This window comes from Rousettus aegyptiacus, unplaced genomic scaffold, assembly GCF_014176215.1.
Source record: "Rousettus aegyptiacus isolate mRouAeg1 unplaced genomic scaffold, mRouAeg1.p scaffold_m13_p_1, whole genome shotgun sequence".
Taxonomy (NCBI): domain Eukaryota; kingdom Metazoa; phylum Chordata; class Mammalia; order Chiroptera; family Pteropodidae; genus Rousettus; species Rousettus aegyptiacus.
Genome location: NW_023416284.1, coordinates 24,097,589 through 24,119,278, shown reverse-complemented (window position 1 = coordinate 24,119,278; position 21,690 = coordinate 24,097,589). Strand labels below are relative to the sequence as shown.

Here is a 21,690-nt window from a genome sequence, read left to right as displayed (position 1 = left end):
ACACAACATCTTGTGGAAATGCCTGGGAAGCAGTTGAGGGACCTGAGTTCAGGCAGAGCTGGACAGCTTTTTTTAGAATTAACTGTGGCTGATGACTAATTTTTAAAATATGTATTGGGGTGACATTCCTTAATAAAATTATATAGGTTTCAAGTGTACAGTTCTATAATACATCATCTGTATATTGCATTGTATGTTCACCACCCAAAGTCAAATCTCCTTCCATCACCGTATATATGACCCCCTTTACTGATGATTTTGTAAAAGATAAAAAACAAGATCTCAATCTGTACTGTCCAACTTGGTAGCTACTAGCTATAAGTGGCTAGATAAATAAAATTAAAAATTCAGTTTCTGATTCACTGTAGCCACATTTTTAAGTGTTTAGGTGTGGCTAGTGGCTGCTATTTTAGGCAGTGCAGTTATAGAACATTTCTGTCATCACAGAAAGTTCTTTTAGGCAACACTGGTCTAGATCTTGGGGAGTACCTACAAATACCTAGAAGACCTGCGGGGATTGGAGGACTGTAAGAAGAGAAGACAGAAAGAGCAAATGAATTAAGAAATAATGTTGTTGCTTCTCATACAATTTTCAAAAGAATTGGGGTATTTGGATTTTGGCGTGAATTTACCTTTTTTCCCTATGTGATGTCATGTTTTAGAAAAATCCCAGACCCCGAATCAGTGTTAGTCCTGACTAAAAGACGTTGAAACTGAGGCTTTGTCTCCTCATTTTGTTTTGTAGATCTGGGCCTTGGATAGGTCTGGTTTGGTTTCTAGGGCATCTTTCAGCCATGTAGTTTGAAAGCTTTGAGTTAACCATAGGAAAGGAAAACAGCAACCATATGAGGTAGATACTGTTATCTTTGTTCAGATGAGGAAGTAGAAGCTAAGAGAAGTTAGTTAACTTACTCAGGATCATACAGCTAGTAAGTGGCAAGGTCAGAAATGGAACCTAAGTCTGACTCCAAAACCTATGCGAGATTATATATACATAAAAAAATCTTATTATCGCGAACTTAAAAAGTACCCGTAAGCAAAAAGAAAAATAAATCCTACCATTAGAAATGGCTACTATTGACAATTGGTGTATACCCTTTCAGCCTTTCCTATGTGTATATATAATTGTCTATATAAATATATATGTACGTTTGTAAACATGTGTTATATACATTCATAGACATATACTTCAGTCCTTTCTGATACATTCAGATATGTTAGGCCATGCTGTTCATTACCATCCTCAATCTTATCAGCATTCTGAAGTCCTTAAAGCTCTGAAGACTGAAAAAATGTTTTTGTAAGTTTGGCCCAAGCTCGATTTGGCAGTAAGACTTGCTTGAATTGACATGAGACTATTTATAGGCTTTATTTATCATACTAAGTGTTACCACTCATAAATTGCAGTGTGGAAATATTAAAGTTTTGATTACTGGGTGTTGGCTCAGACTCTGCTGCAAATGTTGTATAATATATTGCACAAGCAATATATTATACAACTTTTCTAAAGTCCCCCCAATTCTGAATCCCAAAATACACTTAGCCCCAATTCTTATTTTTTTCAAATAAGGGGTGGTGGATCTGTATCAGGCTATACTGCTGCCTGTGCTCAGGAAGTAGCCCAAAGGTCATTGTTGTCTATCTAGTGAGGCATGTGAGAAAGATTTTGGTTCTGTAAGATATACAGTGTAATGCACAGAACTTGCAAGAAATATAGAACACTTCTGCCCTTTTATAGATCAAGCTGCAATTGTTACTATGGTTCACTTAGTAAGTGGGCTCTTACAGGGAAATGGTTTCAGTTGTAGGTGTGAAAGGCGGTCATCAAGAAAGAAATCCAGAAGTGGCAGTGAGCTTCTGCTCTGTGGCTCTTTGGTCAATGTGTTTATTGACTGCTTGGTTTGTTCCATATATTGCGGTCAGCGGGGACCACAGGAAAAAACATCAGATTCTGCTCCCAGAAGCTTGTGGTCTAGCTAAAGAGTTTAGACAAATAAAAAGAGTGAAACACAGGTACAGTTCTACTATGATAAATGCCTTGATAGAGGGAAGCACTGGGTATATGAGAATATAAGGAGAGGGCCAGAGAAGGCTTTTTGAAGGAGATGACTCTTGCCCTAAATCTTGAAGGATGAGTTCGAAGTTTACCATATGAAGTTAGATTGAAGGTGGTTAAGATACATGCAGGATCAGGGATGGGGTAAGGAGGCAACATCTAAAAAGATAAATTGTTTTGGTGTGACTGGGTTGGGGGATGGGCAGGGGAGGTAGGAGTGGTGGTGGGAGATGGGGCTGGAAAGATAATCTGGGGCTAAAAAGGCCCTTTTATGTAATGCTCAGACGTTGGGTTTTAGTCGAAGGTGATGGAAGTTATTGCGGGATTTTATGCACAAGAATTACCTTCTCACATTTGTGTTTTCTTTTAGGCGTTGGCAGAATGGGTGAGAGGGGGAAAGAATGAAGGCAGGGAGATCTCTGTGCATTCCAGAAATGTTCAGGGCCTAAGCTAAGACATAGCAGTAGGGTAGGGAAGAAGGTCAGGTATAAAAATATTTAGGAGAGAGGATTTTTAGGAATTGGTGACTGGACATGGGAAGAAGGGAAAAATCCCAGATGTCCCTTCTTAGTCTGAGTGACAAAGGATTGGTGGCCTGAGGTTGGAAAAGGGGCAGAGCGGGAGTGGGGAAGCAGGAGAGGAGGAAGGACAGGAAGCTGTGGCCAGAGAGGGAACCGTAGGACTGTGTGATGGTAAATTTGGTGAAGAGCTGCTGACAGCCAGCTTCCGTGCCAGATTCAAGAGAGAAAAGATTCCGAGAAGACCGCCAGTGGCTGGAAATCCCCGAACCATGCCTTAAAGTTTCCATACATAGAATTAGGAATGAAGATGTTCCAGTCCTTGCTGGACTGAGTCCTGAGACAGACAGACGATGATGAGATGTAGGTCCGCAAGGCAATTTTCCAGTCAGTACACTGCCTACTATGGACCTAAGCTGAATCCACAGGGACAAATCACTTATCCTTTCAGTCTGGCTGTTAGTAGGAACTCCTAAAAAAGCACTGTGAAAGCACTGGCATGCAGAAACAGAGCTCTTATACCTCAATTTGCCTTTGTATATTGTAAAGCCCCATGAGGTATTTATATTAAAGTCTCTACTTTATAGGTGAAGAAACTAAGACTCAAAGAGAGGAAGTAACTTGTCACACAGGAAAGTAATGGTAGAGCTAGACTTCAGCTTAAGTTTCCTGGTATTTTCATGCATTTAACACATTGTGGACGTACAGTGCAGCAGATGCTGTTTTAGGCCCCTGGGAAATAGCATGCAGAAGACAAAGTCCCTGCCTCATAGAGCTTACATTTTAGTGGAAATATCATCCAATAAACCAAGGAATACATATAAGATATAACATCAAATAGTATTAATACTAAGAGGAAAAATGTGGACAGCAAGGTTGTGGTTCCCAAACTGTGTGCTGAAGCTGCGTGGGCTCCCCAATGAACTCAGAGGGACACTGTGGGACATTTAAAATTCCGAAGGTAAACCCAGGATACTTAACATCTTTTGCAACACAAGACAGACTTCTATCTTGAAGTCATAAACAGTTTCAACATTAAATGGTGCTGCATTCCTTTTGATGACATCATACCTTTGTGAAGCTGGATATTTTGGTGGCTGCTGTGGTTAAAAACAAATACCATGCAAAAATCAACATGGAACGTTGTGTGTTCTCCACTCTGATTCCAAGGTTTGAGAAGTTGTGTGATACCCAACATCTCATTAGTAGGTAGGTGTGTTCATTCAAAATGAAATAGAAGTACTATTTTTTTCTATTTATGTGTATTATTATTTTTGAATTAATACTAAGTCATTAGGGCTTACATACTTAGTAATTTATTTGGCCCTATCTACTGAAACAGAACTCTTAGGTATTTCTTTGGGCCTAGGGGCACTTTGAAAAAATTATTGAGACAGTAAGGATGCTGCAGACCAAGAAAGTTCAGGAACCTCTGGAATCAGGGGATAGAGTGATATGGGACAGTTGGGCCTGCTTAGATGGGGTGTCAGAGAGAGCTTCTGACATTTGAGCAGGGACCTGAATGAAATGGAGTGAGCAACATGGAGATCTGGAGGAAAAACATTCCAGGCAGAGGGACCAGCAAGAGCAAAGTCCCTGAGTTGGGAATGAGCTTGACATGTTGCAGGAACAGTGAAAAAAGAAATGTGCCAAGATCAAACTGAGTGATGTAGAGCATAGAGCAAGGTAGGGGAGGCCGGAGAGGTGTGGAGGCCAGGTTAGGTAGGGCTGCATCAAGTCTCTTCTGACTGCCTGGGAAGCTATTTGAAAGTTTTAAGCAGGGAAGTTACTTCATCTGATGTAGTAATATACTTTCTTTTTTTCCAAGTTCACTGTAGCTCTTGTTTGAAAAACTAACCATAAGAGTGTAAGCACAGAAGCTCAACAACAGTTAGGAATCTGCCATCGTAGTCTTAGTGAGAACTTCCATATATATATATATATATTTTAGGTGAGGCAACCCTTGATTGACCTCACAGATTGCAAGGACCTCGTCAGTTTATAATCTCTTATTTTATATTTTTTATGCCTACAGCATCTGGTCTTCCTAGTTGATCTCCCATCCAGGTACTGACCAGGCCTGACCCTACTTAGCTTCCAAGATCAGACAGGATTGGGCTTGTTCAGAGTGGCACGGCCTTAGACTCCAAGTATATTTTTGAAGGTACAACTGACTGAATTGATTATGAATTAGATGTGGGTATAAGAGAAAAAAAAAGGAGTTACAAGTGAGTCTTAGTTTTTTATTCTGAACAGCTGTTTGAATGATGGTGCCATTTACTGAGAAGAAGGCTAAGTGGAGGAGCAGAATATGAGATTCTGGAGCTCAGATAAAAGATCCAGGCTGGAAATATAAATTTGGGTGTGATCAGCATCACCATGGAGGTGGTTTTTAAAACTGTGAGATCACCTAAATGAGAAAGAGTTTACGTGGAGAAGAGGTCACCCTAGGACCTTGCCTGGAGTCATTCCTGGGGATGGGGGTGGGTAGAGAAAAAGAGGACTAAAGAAAGTGTTTACCGAAGGAGGGAATGGTCATCTATTAAGTGGGGCTAAAGAAGTCAAAGTGGACTTAGCTGAAAACTGGGAATTGACCACTGGACTTGGCGACATGAAAGTTATCAGTAACAACACTAGCAGTTGTAGTGGGGTACAGCAGGTCCTTGAATAATGTTGTTTTGTTCAACATCATTTCATTATAATGTTAATGAGAAGAAGAAAATTGATTCCCTGCCAGGGCCACTGTCTGTGTGAAGGGGGCACGTTCTCCCCATGTTTGTGTGGGTTTTCCCTGGGGACTCCAGTTTCATCCCTCATCCCATAGATGTGCGTGTGAGGTGAACTGAAGTGTCTGAATTGTCCCAGTCTGAGTGAGTGTCGGGGTGGGAGTGAGTGGCCCTGAGATAGAAGTGTGTCCTGTCCAGGATGGGTCCCCACCTTGCACACTGAGCTGCTGGGTCTTTATTAAGAAGTTCGGTGATGTTTTTGTGACCAGAAATACGCTGTAGGAACTTAACTCTTGTTTATATCAGTTAGCCTATGGCAAAATTGGTTTCCTTATATGCTCTTTCTCCTAAAGGCAGTTTTCAAGAACCTACTGATGATATTAAGTGAGGACTTAACTGTAGTGGGGAGCAGAGGCCCAATTGCAGAGGGTCGAGAAGAGAATGAGAGATGAGGCAGAAACTAGATAAGCCTTTGAAAGAGTTTTGATTTCAGTCCCAGTATACATTTTTTTTTTTTTAGGTATTATTTTAGAATAGTTTTAGGTTTTCATAAAAATTGTAAATATAGTACAAAGAGATCCCATATATCCAATATTATTATCTTACATTAGTTATGGCACATTTTTCACAATTAATGAATGAATATTGGTACATTATTATTAACTGAAGTTTATATTTAATTCAGATTTCCTTAGTTTTTACCTTATGTCCCTTTTCTTTTCCAGGGTCTCGCCTAGGGTACCACATTACATTCAGTCATCATGTCTCCTTAGGCTTCTCTAGGCTGTTACTATTTCTCAGACTTTCCTTGTTTTTGATGACCTTGACAGTTTTGAGGAGTGCTGGTCAGGTGTTTTGTAGAATGCCCTTCGATTTGGATTTGTCTGGTATTTTTCTCACAAGTAGATTGGGGTTGTAGGTTTGGGGAGGGAGACAACAGAAGTAAAATATCATCCTCATCACATCCTGTAAGATGTGCTATCAACAGGACTCATCACCGCTGGTGTGAACCTTAAGCACCTGGTCGAAGTGTGCTGGTCAGGTTTCTCCACTGTACTTAGCCTTTTGCCCCCTTTCCAAACTGTCACTATGTGCAGCTCATACTTAAGGAGTGGGGAGTTGCATTTCACCTCCTTGAAGGCAGGATATTTACTTAAATTATTTGTAATTCATCATAGATTTGTCTTTTCTCTTTTTTATTCAATTATTTATATCATTATGGACTGATGAGTATTTATTTTGTGCTTTAAATTATAATCCAGTACTACTATATTTTGTTGCTCAAATTGTTCCAGCTGTGGCCATGGGAGCTCTTTCAGTTGGCTCCTGTGTCCCTTTGATATACTCTCATCTTTGTGGGGTTTTTGTTTTTGTTTGTTTGAGCACTTTCTTATTTTCTGGTACTACAAACTGCTCCAGGCTCATCTTTTATATTTCTTCCTCCATTCCTGGCATAACCATAGCTCAAGGGGCCTTGGTTCCTTATATTAGAAAATAATATTAGAAACGAAGACTTGGGCATTAAGTGTGGCCATTACTACTGGTGTGTTCTTGGCTTCTAGGCTCTCTTAGCTGACAAAGTAAGGAAATACAAGTGCATGTATTTACCTGTGTCTGAGAGTGTGTATTTCTGTATGTAACCATCTGTATTTATATTAAGGTAAACAAGAGTTTATACTGATATCTCCAACACTATCTAGTCCATTACCACATGCATCCTTTCTTCTTCCTCCTGCTTATCTGGAACCTCCTACCCCAACAGTGAGAAATCTGGCTCCCGCGGTCCACCACCCATTTACTTAATTGTTCAGTTCCAGTGTACATGTATAGGTGTCAGAATTGTTAATCAACAGCATCATCAGCTAGAGTGCAGTGCTTTCGCTTTTAGTCTTACATACTCCACTCATTTTGGAAGTTACTTAGGTAAGCATTTTTTTCTTCTACCCCCTTCAGTGAGGTTGTTTCATACATTTACAATATAGTTAGATTCTTTTGTCATTTTTTCCAGGATCCCCTGACTTCAGAAATGATTTTTAAAGATTTTCATTAACATGCATTAACATTTACTGTTTGTGCTGTAAAGTCCTATGGGTTTTGAAACAGACTGAGCATATCATGTATCCACCATTACAGTTTCTTACGGAATAGTTTCATTGCCCTAAAAAGTCCTCTGTGCTTCACTTATTTAATCCCCTCCCCCCGAGCCTCTGGCAACCATGGATCAGTTTACCATCTTTATAGTTTTGCCTTATCCAGAGTGTTATATAATTGGCATCATATAGTATTTAGCCTTTTTAGACTGCCTTTTTTTCTCTTAGCAATATGCTTTTAATGTGCATTCACATCTTTTTGTGCCTTGATAACTCATTCTTTTTTATTGGTAAATAATATTTCATTATATAAATGTACCACGGTTTGTTTATCCAGTCACCTGTCGAAGCACATCTTGGTTGCTTCCAGTTTTTGACGATTATGAATAAAGCTGTTATAAATATTTGCAGGTTTTTATATGGACATAAATTTTCAAATAAGTAAATACATTGGAGTGTGATTGCTGGGTCATATGGTAAGACTATGTTTAGCTTTGTAAGAAACTGCCAAAATGCCAAATTGCTATACCATTTTCCATTCCTACAATCAGTGAATGAGAGGTACTGTTGCTCCACATCTTTGCCTTCAATTGGTATTGTCAGTTTTTTAAATTTTAACTATTCTAATAGGTGTCCCTGTATGCCATTCACTAACTCAAATACATTGGTTCTCTAAGCTTGAGGGCTCAGTGAGAGTAAAGCAAGAGAGGTAGAATCCAGCAGGGATTTGGTTTCTAGAAATAATGAACTAATCTTGGGGTCGTAGAAGTCTAGAAACAACCAATTCTAGTTTTCCCTCTATTTTTTTATTTTCTGTATGCTGAAGACAATGAGAAGATGACCTGAAACGTTTCAAAAGAATACTGATGGTATATATTTATATATAAGGCACATAAGGAATCCATGTTCATCCAGTATTTTCTGTTGAAATGTTGAGGGATCATAATGTGCCAGCTGGTGTGCTGGATGATGGTGATGAAGTTATGAATAAATTAGATGTAGTGTTGTTCTCAATAAGCTTACAGTCTAACTGGGGGGACAAACAGTTACAATACAAAGCAGTCGAGGCCACAATGGGAGAGGTACAGGGAGCTATGGGAACACCGGTGTTAAGGCATCTGACCAGTCTAGGAGGGGTCACAGAGGCTTCTTAGAAGAAATGACTTCTAAGATGTGGCCTACAATGGGGGTTAAGTCCAGCCTGCTACTGGCTTTTGTACAGCCTGTGAACTAAGAATAGTTTTTATATTTTAAAATGTTTGAAAAGAATCGAAAGAGAATAATATTTCGTGACATGTGAAAATTATATAATATTCAATTTTCAGTGACCACAAAATGAAGTTTTATTGGAATACAGCCACGCTCATGGCTACTTTTGCATTATTATAGCAGAGCTGAATAGTTGACTGAGACTATATGTGTGGCAAAGTCTAGGACATCTACTCTCTCTGGTCCTGCACAGAAAGTTCGCTGACCCTGGCCACAGCATGGGTTGGAGTCCACTGTGTAAAGCAGAGTAAAGAAGAAGGAAGTCAGTTTCTAATGAGATCTTCGTATAATTGTAGTAACTTTAATATATTTTGAGTATGGTGTGCAAGGAGGTAGAGGGCCAGACGTGGGCAGGATTCTGATGGGGAAGAGACCTGGTAGCCATATTAAGGGGTCAGAGTTTATCCCATAGGGAGCTTTTAAAAGGTTTTAAGTGGTACAATCAGATTTCCTTTTTCAAAAAATGCTCTGGCCACAGTGTAGAGATTGAGTTAGAGAGAGTGGAGTGAAAACGTAGGTGGGGAGATTAGCTGAGGTTTTTGAAGTCATTCAGGAAGATGTTGGTAACTTGGACTAGTATAGTGACATTGGGGATTGGAATATATTGATTTGAGAGGCATTTAGGAAGCAAGATTGGAAGGCCTTGGTGATTCATTGGAGGCACTGACATGTAAGTGTTTTCGTGTTTAAATGATAGTGTTTTCTTTTCAACTCCAAATTTTTTTTGTTTGTTCTGGATCATGTGAATGCATGGTCGAAAAGTTCATGTTAAGTAATAGACTTCAGAGCAAACTTTAGTGACGTTTCATGCCACTGGTGCTCCTTCTAACTTGTAAATTGAAGAAGCATTTCTCTGTGGTCTCTTCATGCTATTCCTTGTTGACAAGAGATCTGGCTTTTAAGGAGGAGAGAAGCTATTGGCAGATTAATTTTCCTTTTCAGTTTTATCTTGATTTGACAACTTCCCCAAAATATTTCTTTGTTGCAATTCCTTGGGCTCTTTGGTTTTCAAGGCTATTAATTGACAATGACAAGCGCTTTTCATTCTCTAAAGCATTTAGACCCTTTTCAGTTTTATATCTCTGACCCTTGCCTTTTTTTCCCTTGGAATTGAAGTCTCAGTTGCAGTAAATGGTAATCAGATCACTGTCTTATATTTTATAATATGTTGTGTGGCTTTCGAAGTGCCTACTCACATGCCAACCATTTGATCCCTACAATAAACCTGTGAGGAAGGCAGGACAGGTCAAATTACTATGCTTAGGAGAGGATAGATGACTTGCCCCAAATCAAAGACCAATACACGATAGAGCTGGTGATAGAACTTAGGTCTAAAGCAGATTTCATAGCTTTATTCTTTCTGTAATGCACTCTGTCTCCATGAAAAGGGAGTCAGACTCACCGTGAGAGTTACTTTTCAGCAGTAAAGACATCCAGATGAAATACTTTTTTTTCCTTTTGGTACACTGTGTTGGAGCTTCACTCAGACACCAGCATAGCCCTTTCCTGTGCGTTTGGGCAGTGAATGGACTGCCATGAATTCATAGTATGATTTGAGAAGCTGTGGTCTGTATATTAAAGAGTATGTAAGTATGTTTGCTTTCTTTTCCCCACCCTTTAGGTGGTTCTCAGTCTGATGATTTGAGGCCAGACGGGAAAGGCCTGCTTGTGGACCAAAGCTTCCGGGGTCAGGATAAGCCAGACAGCTTGCTCACAAGGTAAAGCAGCTCTTCCTTCATTTGCACCTCTTAGGACCGAGGTTTTCCTCATTATCGAACTGAAACCATTACTGTGGATGTCAGTCGTCCCAGGATAGCCGGCCTTAGAAAACTTGGATGGTTAATGAGCACTTACTGTGTGTGCCAGGCACCATGCACTTACATGGATTACCTTATTTTAACCTGTGAGTAGATACTATTATTTTTTCTATCTTACAGCTAAGAAAACAGGTGAAGAAGAAAGGTTATATAACTCACCCAAGGTCCAGAACTAGCAAGTAGCAAATCTAGAATTAGAAACTGGCAGTCTAACCTTACCTTAGAAATTTAGGAGATTAGATATGTTTTGATTTCTCCCTCCCATTCTTTTAGGAGTTTTCTGACTCTAAAGATACTTTTATTCATTTTTGTTTACTCTTTTTATTTAACTGAGGTACTGTTAAATTTAGTCTATACTCCAGTGCCCTCTACTGATCATAGCTAGAATTATTTGGTCAAGATATAACTACTCCCTTATTTGTGTTAATATTTTAATTATGCACTTAAGCAGCAATGAATAATCTCTGAACCTTAAATGTAGCTAGACCCATCATTCTCAGTTAACTTTTGTGCATTCTTGGGATACATAGATACATTTTTACTTAGCCTTAAATAGTATGTACATAACAATAATAATATCAAACATTTATGTGGCATTTATTCAGTGTCAGAACTTCAAGTGCCAGTTACTTCAGTATATCTTAATTCATTAAATAATTTTCAGCAAAAGCTTCTTGAGCTATTAGGATTCTGTTAAGTAAATATGTCAAATTTTGCTTAACTTTTAATGTTGGCATTCAAATAATTTTTAATATGACTATTAAAACTATACAAATAATGAAATACAAATTTTCATCGCCTTTTTATTTTGATTATTTCTGTGGCATAGAGATAAAGTAGAATTATCAAGACAAAGGATCTGGATAGTTTTATAGTCTTGTTATGTGAGGCAGTAGAGTCCAGAAAGAGCACTGTCAAATCTGGGTTCTAATCTGTACTCTGCTACCATCCAGCTGGTTGAATCATTGATGATGTCGGGGCTCATTTTTGTCATTTGAAGAATGAAGGTCCCCTTCTTTGAATTTATGATCAGATCTCTGGACCAGTGTACTATATAATCAACAGCATATAAGCTTACTTAATTCCACATAGAAGCACTATTATTTTAGCAAATAACTTTTACTTTAGCCTTCTTTAGTCTTCTGTGACTCAGATGCTTGTGTGTGGAAACTTCTAGTTTTATATTTATGTATTTTGTCATGGAAGTCTTGTCAAAATATGATAAATTTCTTTTTGTTTTTGTTTTTCTAGACAGAATAAATCCAAGTCTGAAATTACCGACATGGTTCGCTCATCCACTATCACGGTATCAGACAAGGCTCATATTTTATCAATGCAGAAGTTTGGACTGAGAGATACAATGGTGAAATCACATCTAGTGCAGAAAGAAGAGGATTATACCTATATCCAGAACTTCAGGTAACTAACTAACTGGGTCTTAGGCTGTTCTCAAAACAAAATGATCATTCAGCCCTCTGAAGTTTAAGCACTTCTCCCTATACTCTGGATTTGGAAACAAATCCTACCACAGAATCTCTTTCATCATTTCCTAAATGAGTGATTCCTTTCACTCTTTATTAGAAGACATTTATTTTGTGCCTTTTCTGGCCAGGCACTGTGGTAGGCGTGGTGGAGTGGGAGTGACACAACTTGCAAATAGTTTCAGAAATATTTGAAGAGCTGTATGGGTACAGAAGAAGGAATGATATCCTGATTTTCGTGTATCCTATTGTCATTCTAGGCCTTTGAAGAAAGTCATTTAAATTGAAGTTAGTAAAATGAAGTTAGCGTTTGGTGATCTTTTTAGACAGAAAGTTAAATGAATAAAGGTTGCAGAATTCTGCTTGATCTTCTTAAATCATGGCATTGCGATTATAAGACAAAATGACATTACTTCTAGGGGCAGAAATAGTCAATTATGGTAAACACTTTTGTTACTTTCCTTCTGGAAGTAATCATCAAGGTACTTTTCATTTTTTTCATTTCCGAAGCATACATGGGGTAAATCGTGTTATGGGTTGTGGCTCTCTAATGGTTATTAAAGCTAAGTAGGAATGTTCAGAGTAGGCCTATAGTGTTTGACGTTATCACAAAAGTAGCAAATACCACGGCAGACTGCAAGTCACCCTTTGGTGCTACAATCCTCAGTCTAGGTTAGATGTGACATTTCTTATGCTTTAAAACTCCACTCCAGAGAGACTAAAACCAGCATAAAATGCTGGTTTCTCCTGTCATTTCCTTAGTCCTCCGAGTGACTGATTGATTCTCTTTGGTGACAGGTTTTTTGTGGGAACATACAACGTCAATGGACAGTCCCCCAAGGAATGCCTCCAGCCCTGGCTAAGCCATGGTATCCAGGCCCCAGATATATACTGTGTAGGGTGAGTGCTTCTCTTCCAGCAGCCTCTACATTCTCGGGAGTGTATAGCTGTGGTCGAAGGAATGGGGACAGCAATATACACATGAGTCTTCACAGCAGGTGAAGGAATGGAAAAATAACATGTGCTTAATAACAGCAGCTTTCCTGTTTGATGTTCTTCCTCAGAGTAAATAAATTTCTGGCAGCATAAAAGTGATGCGCTTGGCATTTAAATGCTAACATTTATTTTTTAGTGCAGTCTTCTGTTAATATCACTGCACCTTGAATTGACTTTCATTGCTTAGACTTTTAATATTTTGTTGGTCACAAAACAAAATTATCTTTTGCCAGAGAAGAAAGTTAGCTTTTTTTTAAAAAAAAAAAGCCCCTTCAGTCAGTCCTTTTTGTTTCACACACACACACTGTCTCCTTACCACTGTACTGGGCACTATTGATGGGAGAGGGCAGTAAAGAAGCTGGCATGAGAAAATGGAAAGGACCTAGAAATTGGTATTTATACAGACGTGGGTTTGAACCCGTTTGCCACTGGGTGCTTGTATGAACTAGTGAACTCAGATGGAAAACGCAGATGCTTCCAACTGCTTCACAGGCTGGTTATGAAGAAGAAATGGGCTGCTGCTGGTGAAGGCACTGGTAAGTTGCTTAGCATGTAGACCCTTGGCTCTAAGTGTTTTGTTTTTCTTTCCTCTTGAGGGTCCTGCAGTTAACTAGAAGCTAGGATTTATGCGCCTAAACCAATCTGAGAATGTGTCATCTTGTACATTATGTTTCTCTGCCGTCTGACTGATTGCTTCTCCTAATAGATTCCAGGAGCTCGATCTGAGCAAAGAGGCCTTTTTCTTCCACGATACCCCCAAGGAGGAAGAGTGGTTTAAAGCCGTGTCAGAGAGCCTTCATCCAGATGCCAAGTATGCAAAGGTAAGAGAGGAGTCAGAGACCTTCGAATTTTAGGTTGCCACGAAGAGAAATTCTAAGACAGTATTTCACTTTTTTTTTTATAAGCTAGTCCTAATTATCCTGCTATTTTCAGTTCCAGGTGCTCCAGAAGAGGCACCTATGGGTGGGAAATATGCAGGCTTGGCACTTGTAGGTTGTTTAGTTTATCATGTAGCAAGCTCAGTGAGTTGAACAGGTGATTATCCTGGGCCCTCCTGTGGAGAGGGAAATGGGTTAACACTGTCAGCCAGCTTTGAGACCACTTTTTTCTTTGGGAGAGTTATTCCTGTTCTCATCTTCTATTTAATGCCATGATGTGAATGTTTGACTCTGTTTTTCAGGTGAAGCTCATCCGACTGGTTGGGATTATGCTGCTGCTATATGTCAAACAGGAGCATGCAGCGCACATCTCAGAAGTGGAAGCTGAGACTGTGGGGACAGGCATCATGGGGAGGATGGTGAGTTCTTGGTTGGTATGTTTGGCACACCGAGGCCCTTGGTCTCTAAGGTTTTGACTCTACTTCTCATTGTGCATGCATCCCAGTTTGTGGGTGCTTGTCTACAAGTTGAATTTTACCCTCAATCAGGACTAGTTTGAGCAGATCTTTTATAAATCATGCTTGGGTGACTGGATGGCTGATTTGCCACGCTAACATATGTCCTCATGTTCATGCCACCCTAGAGCCTCTAGTCGAGCCTCCTGTCTAATCCATGAAATAGGTTGAAGAAGCTATATTAGGTCGCCAAGGAAAAGAAAGAATACTGATAATAGGTTTGCAATTTCCTCTTCTTCTTGAGGCTATTAAAGTCCTGCTTTTAGGTTCTACTGCAAGACTTCAGCTTCCTGTGGAGAAGGGAAAGCATGTGGTTTACCTGTGCTTTAGTGAAAAGTGGACTCAGCTTTGCCACGGACTAGCTAGTCATTCTGCCCCTCGGATTTGTTTTCTTACCTGTAAAGTACAGACAATAACATTGCTTTACTTATCTCAGAGGATTATCATGAAGACTAATTAAGAGAAAACATTTAGAAAGTTTGTGGGTTTCAACGACTAACACAATTATGTTGTGAATTGGATTTTTTGGGGCTCCTTTTCATAGGGTAACAAAGGAGGAGTGGCGATCAGGTTCCAGTTCCACAATACCAGCATCTGCGTTGTGAATTCTCACTTGGCAGCCCACACAGAAGAGTATGAGAGGAGAAACCAGGACTATAAAGACATTTGTTCTCGAATGCAGTTTTGTCAGGTTGACCCCAGCCTTCCTCCTCTCACCATCAGCAAGCATGAGTGAGTCTGGGCTTCTTTCTTAAACAGTTCACTAGAGTTGTGGGCTCTCTACTTTGTGAGGGAGGTAACTGGAGGCGGCTTCCCACTGCTGGAGTGGGAACTTTAGCCAACTCTGGTCTACATATGGATTACGTCCCTTGGAAATGCTTAATTTCCTAACTTATCATATGGCAGACCTCTAGGATCGTTCTTGAATCACTTGTCCCTGGAAAATACATAAGATTTATTTTAATATGGGTCCGCCTTGACACAGCATCCAAAGAAAGCAACCAAAGAGCAAGCATCTCAAACCCAGGTTTTAGAAGTATGTTTTAGGATTTTATGTCTTTTCTTAACAAAAGCATATGTAATGGAGAATGACTGCCTTTGTCTGCTTTCACTTAGTCTTTCATACCACTTGATTCAACTTTATAAAGCTATAGTTGCAGCTGTTTGGAGCATCTTGTGCTAATTTTGGTCTATTCTCTTTATCGCTAAAACTTCCTATATGTCTAAATTCAAGGCATTAGAATTTCACTTGACAATAACGCTTGAAGCTTGTGTCACTTTTTTTATGAAGAGGAAGAAACCACTTGGGCCATGGTGTCTGCCAGGGAGTATACAGAGTCAAGCCTCTCATCCTGCCTGCTGCCATGGTGGAACTATCTTGAGCTCACTGGTATTCTGGAAGGTGACAGGATGGCTTTCCTTCTCCAGGGAACCTAGCAGGGAGTGTGTCTTCCGTTCTGCTGAACTTGCAGCATCCTAGTTTGTAAGGTTGCAGCTTGCATGTCAGTTTGTCCGCTTTTAGCTTGTGGATGCGTTTATTTTGATGTGTGTACTGCTGTGTAGATTTTCTCAATGACTTTGTCGTTGGCTTCTAATAGAGCAATATTGGACTTCATGAGATGTGTGATGTCATCTAGGAGCATTCAGTTATCTTTCTCCCAAAGCATCCAGTATAATAAAACACCTGTCACTGCAAATAGAGCCAGCCGATGCCATAGTAGTGGTTAAACCCAGACTCCACTATGAAGATTGAGCTTTGTTTCAAAGGAACTAAGCTCTAAAAACAAAGGCTGAGAGTGTGTTGTGGACTAGAGTATGCATGAAGGCAGAGGCAACATCATGGCATCATCTACTTTGGGGTCCCTGGCTTATTGATATGGCTCCTAATACTTGATCTTTTTGCCTCTTCCCAGAAACAAAGTAAAAATTGTCTTACTTTTAGATTTTATTAGACTATCTTTCCAATCATACAAGAATAAAATAGTCAAGGAGGACTCAAGGTGGTTTATAATGAACCTGGACAAAAGTAATTGAGTAACCAGCATGTTAGACATGGTATTAAATGGGATAACAAAAGAAAAAAATTTTCCGAGCCGCTGAGTCACTTTCCCACCCAGCTCCCCAGAGTCTAAGCTTCAGGGTCCTTTTGTGAGAAGCCCACTGTATAAGACAGGTGAAGTTCCTACTAAACCCTGTGACCTTTGTGCTCTGTCCTCACAGTGTGATCTTGTGGCTGGGGGACCTCAACTACAGGATAGAAGAACTGGATGTGGAAAAAGTAAAAAAGCTCATCGAAGAGAAGGCCTTTCACACCCTGTATGCATATGACCAGGTATGGATGGCTGGCCGCCTGTGCCCTTTCAGGCAGCTGTCCTCACACTGTCAGGGCAGAGAAAAGCCTGGCTTCCCAACTCTCAGCCTCTTCTTCCTCAGCTTGGGAGGTTTCCCTGAAGAGCTAACGTCCAGCCAAATCTTTCTTTCACCTGCATCTCCCTCTTGCACAGTTGTCTCCCCATCAGCTTGTCCCTTGAGGTACCTAGTCTCTCTTGGGAGCTGGAGCATGCGCTCTTTCTCCCTCTCTCTCTCCCCTGTCTCTGTGTGCTCATTTATTCATTCAAGTTAGGGCTAAATGGGTACCCAGCTTCTTATGAAGGAGATACTCGGTATATCGAAAACGATTTACTAATTTTTTGGATGTGCCTCCTGCTCTCCTCTCCATCTCCTCCCCAGACTTGTCCAGTGTGAATACAACTCTTTTTTCCTCAAGTGGCTTTCTTTCCTTCCAGCGGGAATCAGTTCTGCAACCTTTATTTTTTCTGCCATTCTTTGGGTTAGCGTTTCTGTCTCAGAGTGTTCACAGGACAAGAGAAATCTGTTTTTCTCTGACCCTCTTCAGGCTACTCCTCAATAGATTTAAAACCTGTTCAAGTTGTAGGAATTGTTCAGAATGTTAAAGTCCTTTTTCTTTTTAGTCTGTGTCCCCCTTTAAGAACCTTAGTATTTATTAGTTAAAATCTTTCTGATATCTTTTTTCCCCTAGTGCACATCAATTGAAGGAAAAAACCCCTCAACTTTGTTATATCTTTCATCATGAACTAATCTCTTATTTAACCCATTCTTTTTCTTTAGCCCTTTCCTTGGTAAATTCCCTTTAATCCCCATTTTAGCATTAACCTGGTTTGTTCTGTATCTATTATTGCCTCTGTATTCTGAACTGAGGCATTCTAATTTCTTAGGGAGTTTAATACTTATCTCCTCTTGCCTTCTTTTCTGGTCTTTCCTTAGCTAATTTTACCTGTTTTGAATGTTTTCTGCTTTTCAGATGGTTTTTAAGGTCTATATATACCCATTCAAGAAGCATCAGTTTATATTAATACCTACATTTTTATTATTTCCTGTTGCTTTTTTTTTTAATAGTGTATATTAGGAATCCACATTTTGGCAACTGTTGTCTTCAGTGTTAGAGCTGACAATTCTTCACCAGTCCACTTAGTGCCAATCTGGGTGCTCTGGGGTGAGGAGGGGATGGTTTTTATCTCTTGCTGAGAGTGTGATCTGGAAGGTATTCCTACAATTATTGCACTAGCTGTTATCAAATGTGTCAAGCACTATTCTAAATTGACAGTTCATCTTTCCAACAATCCTATGAGGCAGATTCTATTATAAATCCAAAATTTACAGATGGGGAAACCAAGGCACACGGCTTCCTTTAGTTTATGTAATTAATTGAACAGACTCCTTTTAAAAGTGGTTTTAATCTAAATTTAATTCGTAATTGTTTTAGTGTACTTCTACTATGTATTTCTATATATGTGGAAGTTCTCCCTTGCTTTTTGGAATGTATCTTTCCAGATCTTTTCTGTGCATTTATATTTCTGGAACAACTGTGCTACACCGATGAAGTGTTTTATACCTTGAAGGGAAAACTCTAGTCTGTTGCTATCTAATCCTCCTAGGAATGTTTCAGTAAGATGGTACTCAGGCCCCTTGGATGCAGGTAACTCTTATAAAAGAGGCTTAGAAACTGTTTAACAGGTGAAGGAATAGTCTGCTTGCTCCTCTTCTTAGAAGTTAGTTAACTCAAGATCTTGTAGCTCAACTTTCTCGTGGGTCTTTCCCTTTGGGTTAGGGTTTGAATTTCAAATTGATTTCCTTTCCCTTGCTAATTCAAGTTTAGACCTTTTTATTCTAAAGTGTTGTGTTGTTCTTTTTTTTTTCTTTCATCCTTTCGTATAGCTGAAAACTCAGGTGGCTGCAAAGGCTATCTTTGAAGGGTTCACAGAAGGTGAGCTCACGTTCCAACCTACCTACAAGTATGATGCTGGCTCTGACGAGTGGGATACCAGGTAGGTCAGAGGTTGCTTCAGGAGGTTGAGCAAATGAAAACCCAGAAATTTAGGGAAGCCTTTGTTTGTTCTCATGAACCTAAAGAAGGTAGGTTTCCTGTGTCTTTTTCTCCATGTTTTGCACTCTGGTCAAACATTTTCTCTCAGTATCTGCTCGTTAAGCAGCTTGCCTTCTTCCATATTCTCTATTTGAGTACCTTAGCCATTGCTCCATAAAAATTCTTGAGACCAATTTACTTTTCAGCTATGGTTAGGGTGATAAGATGATTATAACTAACTTACCTTGTACTTGGTCATTAATAATAGTTCATATTTCTATTAGTGCTTGTGGTATACCACACCATATTCCATACATTTTCTTATATTCTCTCATTTAATCTCAACAACCTATTTCAAAAGGTATGATTTATTCTCATTTTATAGATCACCGAGGCATAGAAAAATTAAAGAGTCCCCGAAACAGGCAAGTGTAGAACCAGGATTTGAACCCAGGCAGTAGGAATTCAGAACCTGTTTCAACTACCTTCTTTTAAGGATCATAGAGTACTTACTCTCAGATTGCCTTTTGACTCTCACCTTATCCCCTTAGGGGCATAAAGAGCAAGGAATCATATTGAACATTGTTTTGGCTTTGATCTTTCACACTTATTTTGGATGATACACAGGATGCATATTATCTCTAGGTGAGCCTGAATCACTCCTGCCCTCTCAGATCACTGGGCCACGTGGACTGGAAGGCTCTGTCCCATCATTCCCCAGCAGAGCCAGGGTGCTAGCCAGGCAGTGGGTGCTACTGTGCCTGTGAGGGCCCCCCTTGTGGACTTTGCATTTCAGTGAGAAGTGTCGTGCTCCTGCCTGGTGTGACCGGATCCTCTGGAAAGGCAAGAACATCACTCAGCTGAGCTACCAGAGCCACATGGCCCTGAAGACCAGTGATCACAAGCCTGTCAGCTCAGTTTTTGACATTGGGGTAGGTGGGCAGCTGGTGCTTGTTGCAATCATTCTGTAGAGAGTAGGTTCTCATAGCCAAGACCACTTTTGTCTTTTTAGTCTCCTCTTTCCCCCTTGAGCGTAAGGAAGCTCCTTTAAAAACTTTTCATTTCAATTTAATTCATAATTGTTATGTCATACTACTACACATTTCTACATACATGGAAGTTCCCCTTGGTTTTTTGGACTGAATCTTTCCAGACCTTTTTTAATGTATTTACAAATGTGTGTCATTATTCTATATGTAACATAGATGTTATTTCTTTTTTGTAAAAGAGATCATATTATGCATATTGTTCTGAGAACATCTTTTTCCCCGACTGATTATGTCTTAGGAAATCTTTCCATGTCCGTAAAAATAGAACTCCCTCTTCATTATTCATAAAGGCTGCAAAATATTCCATAGTATAGATAAACCATAATGTACATGTTGATGATCATAAGTTGTTTACAGTTTTGCTATTATATACAGTTTTACAGTGACCAATCTTCGCATGTATCTTTGTTTGCCAGTGTTAGTATTTCTATAGAATGAAATTCCTAGAGGTGAAATTAGTGGCTCAAATAAAGTGTTAGATCCTGCTAAATTATCCTCCTGACAGTCCTTACCATTTTACACTTCTGCCAACCATGTGCGAGCTTATTTTCCCATACCCCGGCTAATATGAGTTTATTTATTTTTAAATTTCTACCAACCTAATGAGCCAAAAGATAAAGATATTTGTTTTAGATTACAGTTCTCTGATTATCAGTGAAGTTGAACATCTTTTATTATTCTCTATTTTTATCGCTTCTTCAGTGACTTCTGTGTATTTCTTTATGTTATCAATTCTCAATGGTGCAGGTAGAGGCATATCAGAATCTATGAAGTGTGAGTGGTTAGAAAAAAGCCTAATGAATGTAATAATTAAAGTTTTGTTATTGGAAAATAAAAAAAAAATGTGCTTTTAATTAAAAAACACAGAAGGGAAAACCTGACAAAATCTTCTTGGCTTATGGCGCAGAGGTTTAAAAAAAAAGCTTGAGAAATGCTGGGGTTTTTGTTTGTTTGTTTTTGTTTTGTTTTGTTTTGTTTTTTTAAAAAACACTAGTTTAAATCAAAGCCCTAGAGAAGTTTCTCACTGTAAGTCTGTTAGCAGCAGCAAAGTAGAGCTAGGCATGATCATCTTTCTGCCCTGGGACTGAGACCAGGCAGAATTGAAAAGCATGCCTTAATTCCCGCCTAGCCTGCTAATCAGGAAGTAGTTGGTTTTACCACAAGCTTTGCCTCTGGGGGACCCTTCTATGACTATTGTGAATTGGGTTCTTTGTTAATTAAATCTATTTAGTCTTCACTTTCTGCTTCATTGTCAACTATTTCCCATTGCTGGTTCTGTCCTTTGTATTGAAAAAGAGGAAATGGGCAGAAGCCATGGCATTCAGTGTCTAATGTTTCCCTTCCAGGTGAAGGTTATAAATGAAGAGCTTTACCGAAAGACTCTGGAGGAGATTGTTCGCTCCCTGGATAAGATGGAAAATGCCAACATTCCTTCTGTGTCCCTCTCCAAGCGGGAGGTAGGAAGGACATGTTGGCATCAGGCTCTTCTAATCATAGAACTTAAGTCTCATCTAATAAGGCTCAGAATTCCAGGAGGCACCTACCTGACTCTGGTCTTTCTAGATAAAGTAAGGCTGATGATGCTAGCCAAAAAGAGAGGGGTCATTGGTTTAGATTATGTTTATCTCTCGATCTTCTAAACCAGAACCTATGGTTCATGTATTTCACCCATGCGTAGGCCATTGATGAGTTAATTAATGGCAGAGGTGATCCAAATGTGTTTTATTTGATTTTAGTATAACTGGTATGTATTTTTGCATTGGGTTTGTCTTCCTACTGATTCTTTGCTTCGAGGTTAAATTGAGTCTGAATTTCTTGGGTATGTATGAGTTGATGGGAGGGAAGACAGTATAGAAAAGCAGTGGGCAGTGGGAGAAGTTGAGTCAGGGCTAAAGATTTTTTTATGGAAGA

At 39.5% G+C, this 21,690-nt stretch overlaps 1 protein-coding gene across 4 annotated transcripts in view; it reads left to right on the top strand.

Moving 5' to 3' along the window:
* The window catches only part of INPP5B (inositol polyphosphate-5-phosphatase B), a 44,502-nt gene that overhangs the window by 15,855 nt on the left and 6,957 nt on the right, over positions 1 to 21,690 (top strand). For all 4 annotated transcript variants that reach the window (XM_036231955.1, XM_036231951.1, XM_036231964.1 and 1 more), the window contains 10 exons: positions 10,281 to 10,377; positions 11,728 to 11,895; positions 12,756 to 12,857; positions 13,660 to 13,774; positions 14,134 to 14,250; positions 14,891 to 15,078; positions 16,567 to 16,678; positions 18,583 to 18,692; positions 19,527 to 19,662; positions 21,126 to 21,236. In XM_036231955.1, coding sequence (XP_036087848.1) covers positions 10,281 to 10,377; positions 11,728 to 11,895; positions 12,756 to 12,857; positions 13,660 to 13,774; positions 14,134 to 14,250; positions 14,891 to 15,078; positions 16,567 to 16,678; positions 18,583 to 18,692; positions 19,527 to 19,662; positions 21,126 to 21,236 — 1,256 coding nt within the window. The remainder of the gene's footprint in view (positions 1 to 10,280; positions 10,378 to 11,727; positions 11,896 to 12,755; positions 12,858 to 13,659; positions 13,775 to 14,133; positions 14,251 to 14,890; positions 15,079 to 16,566; positions 16,679 to 18,582; positions 18,693 to 19,526; positions 19,663 to 21,125; positions 21,237 to 21,690) is intronic.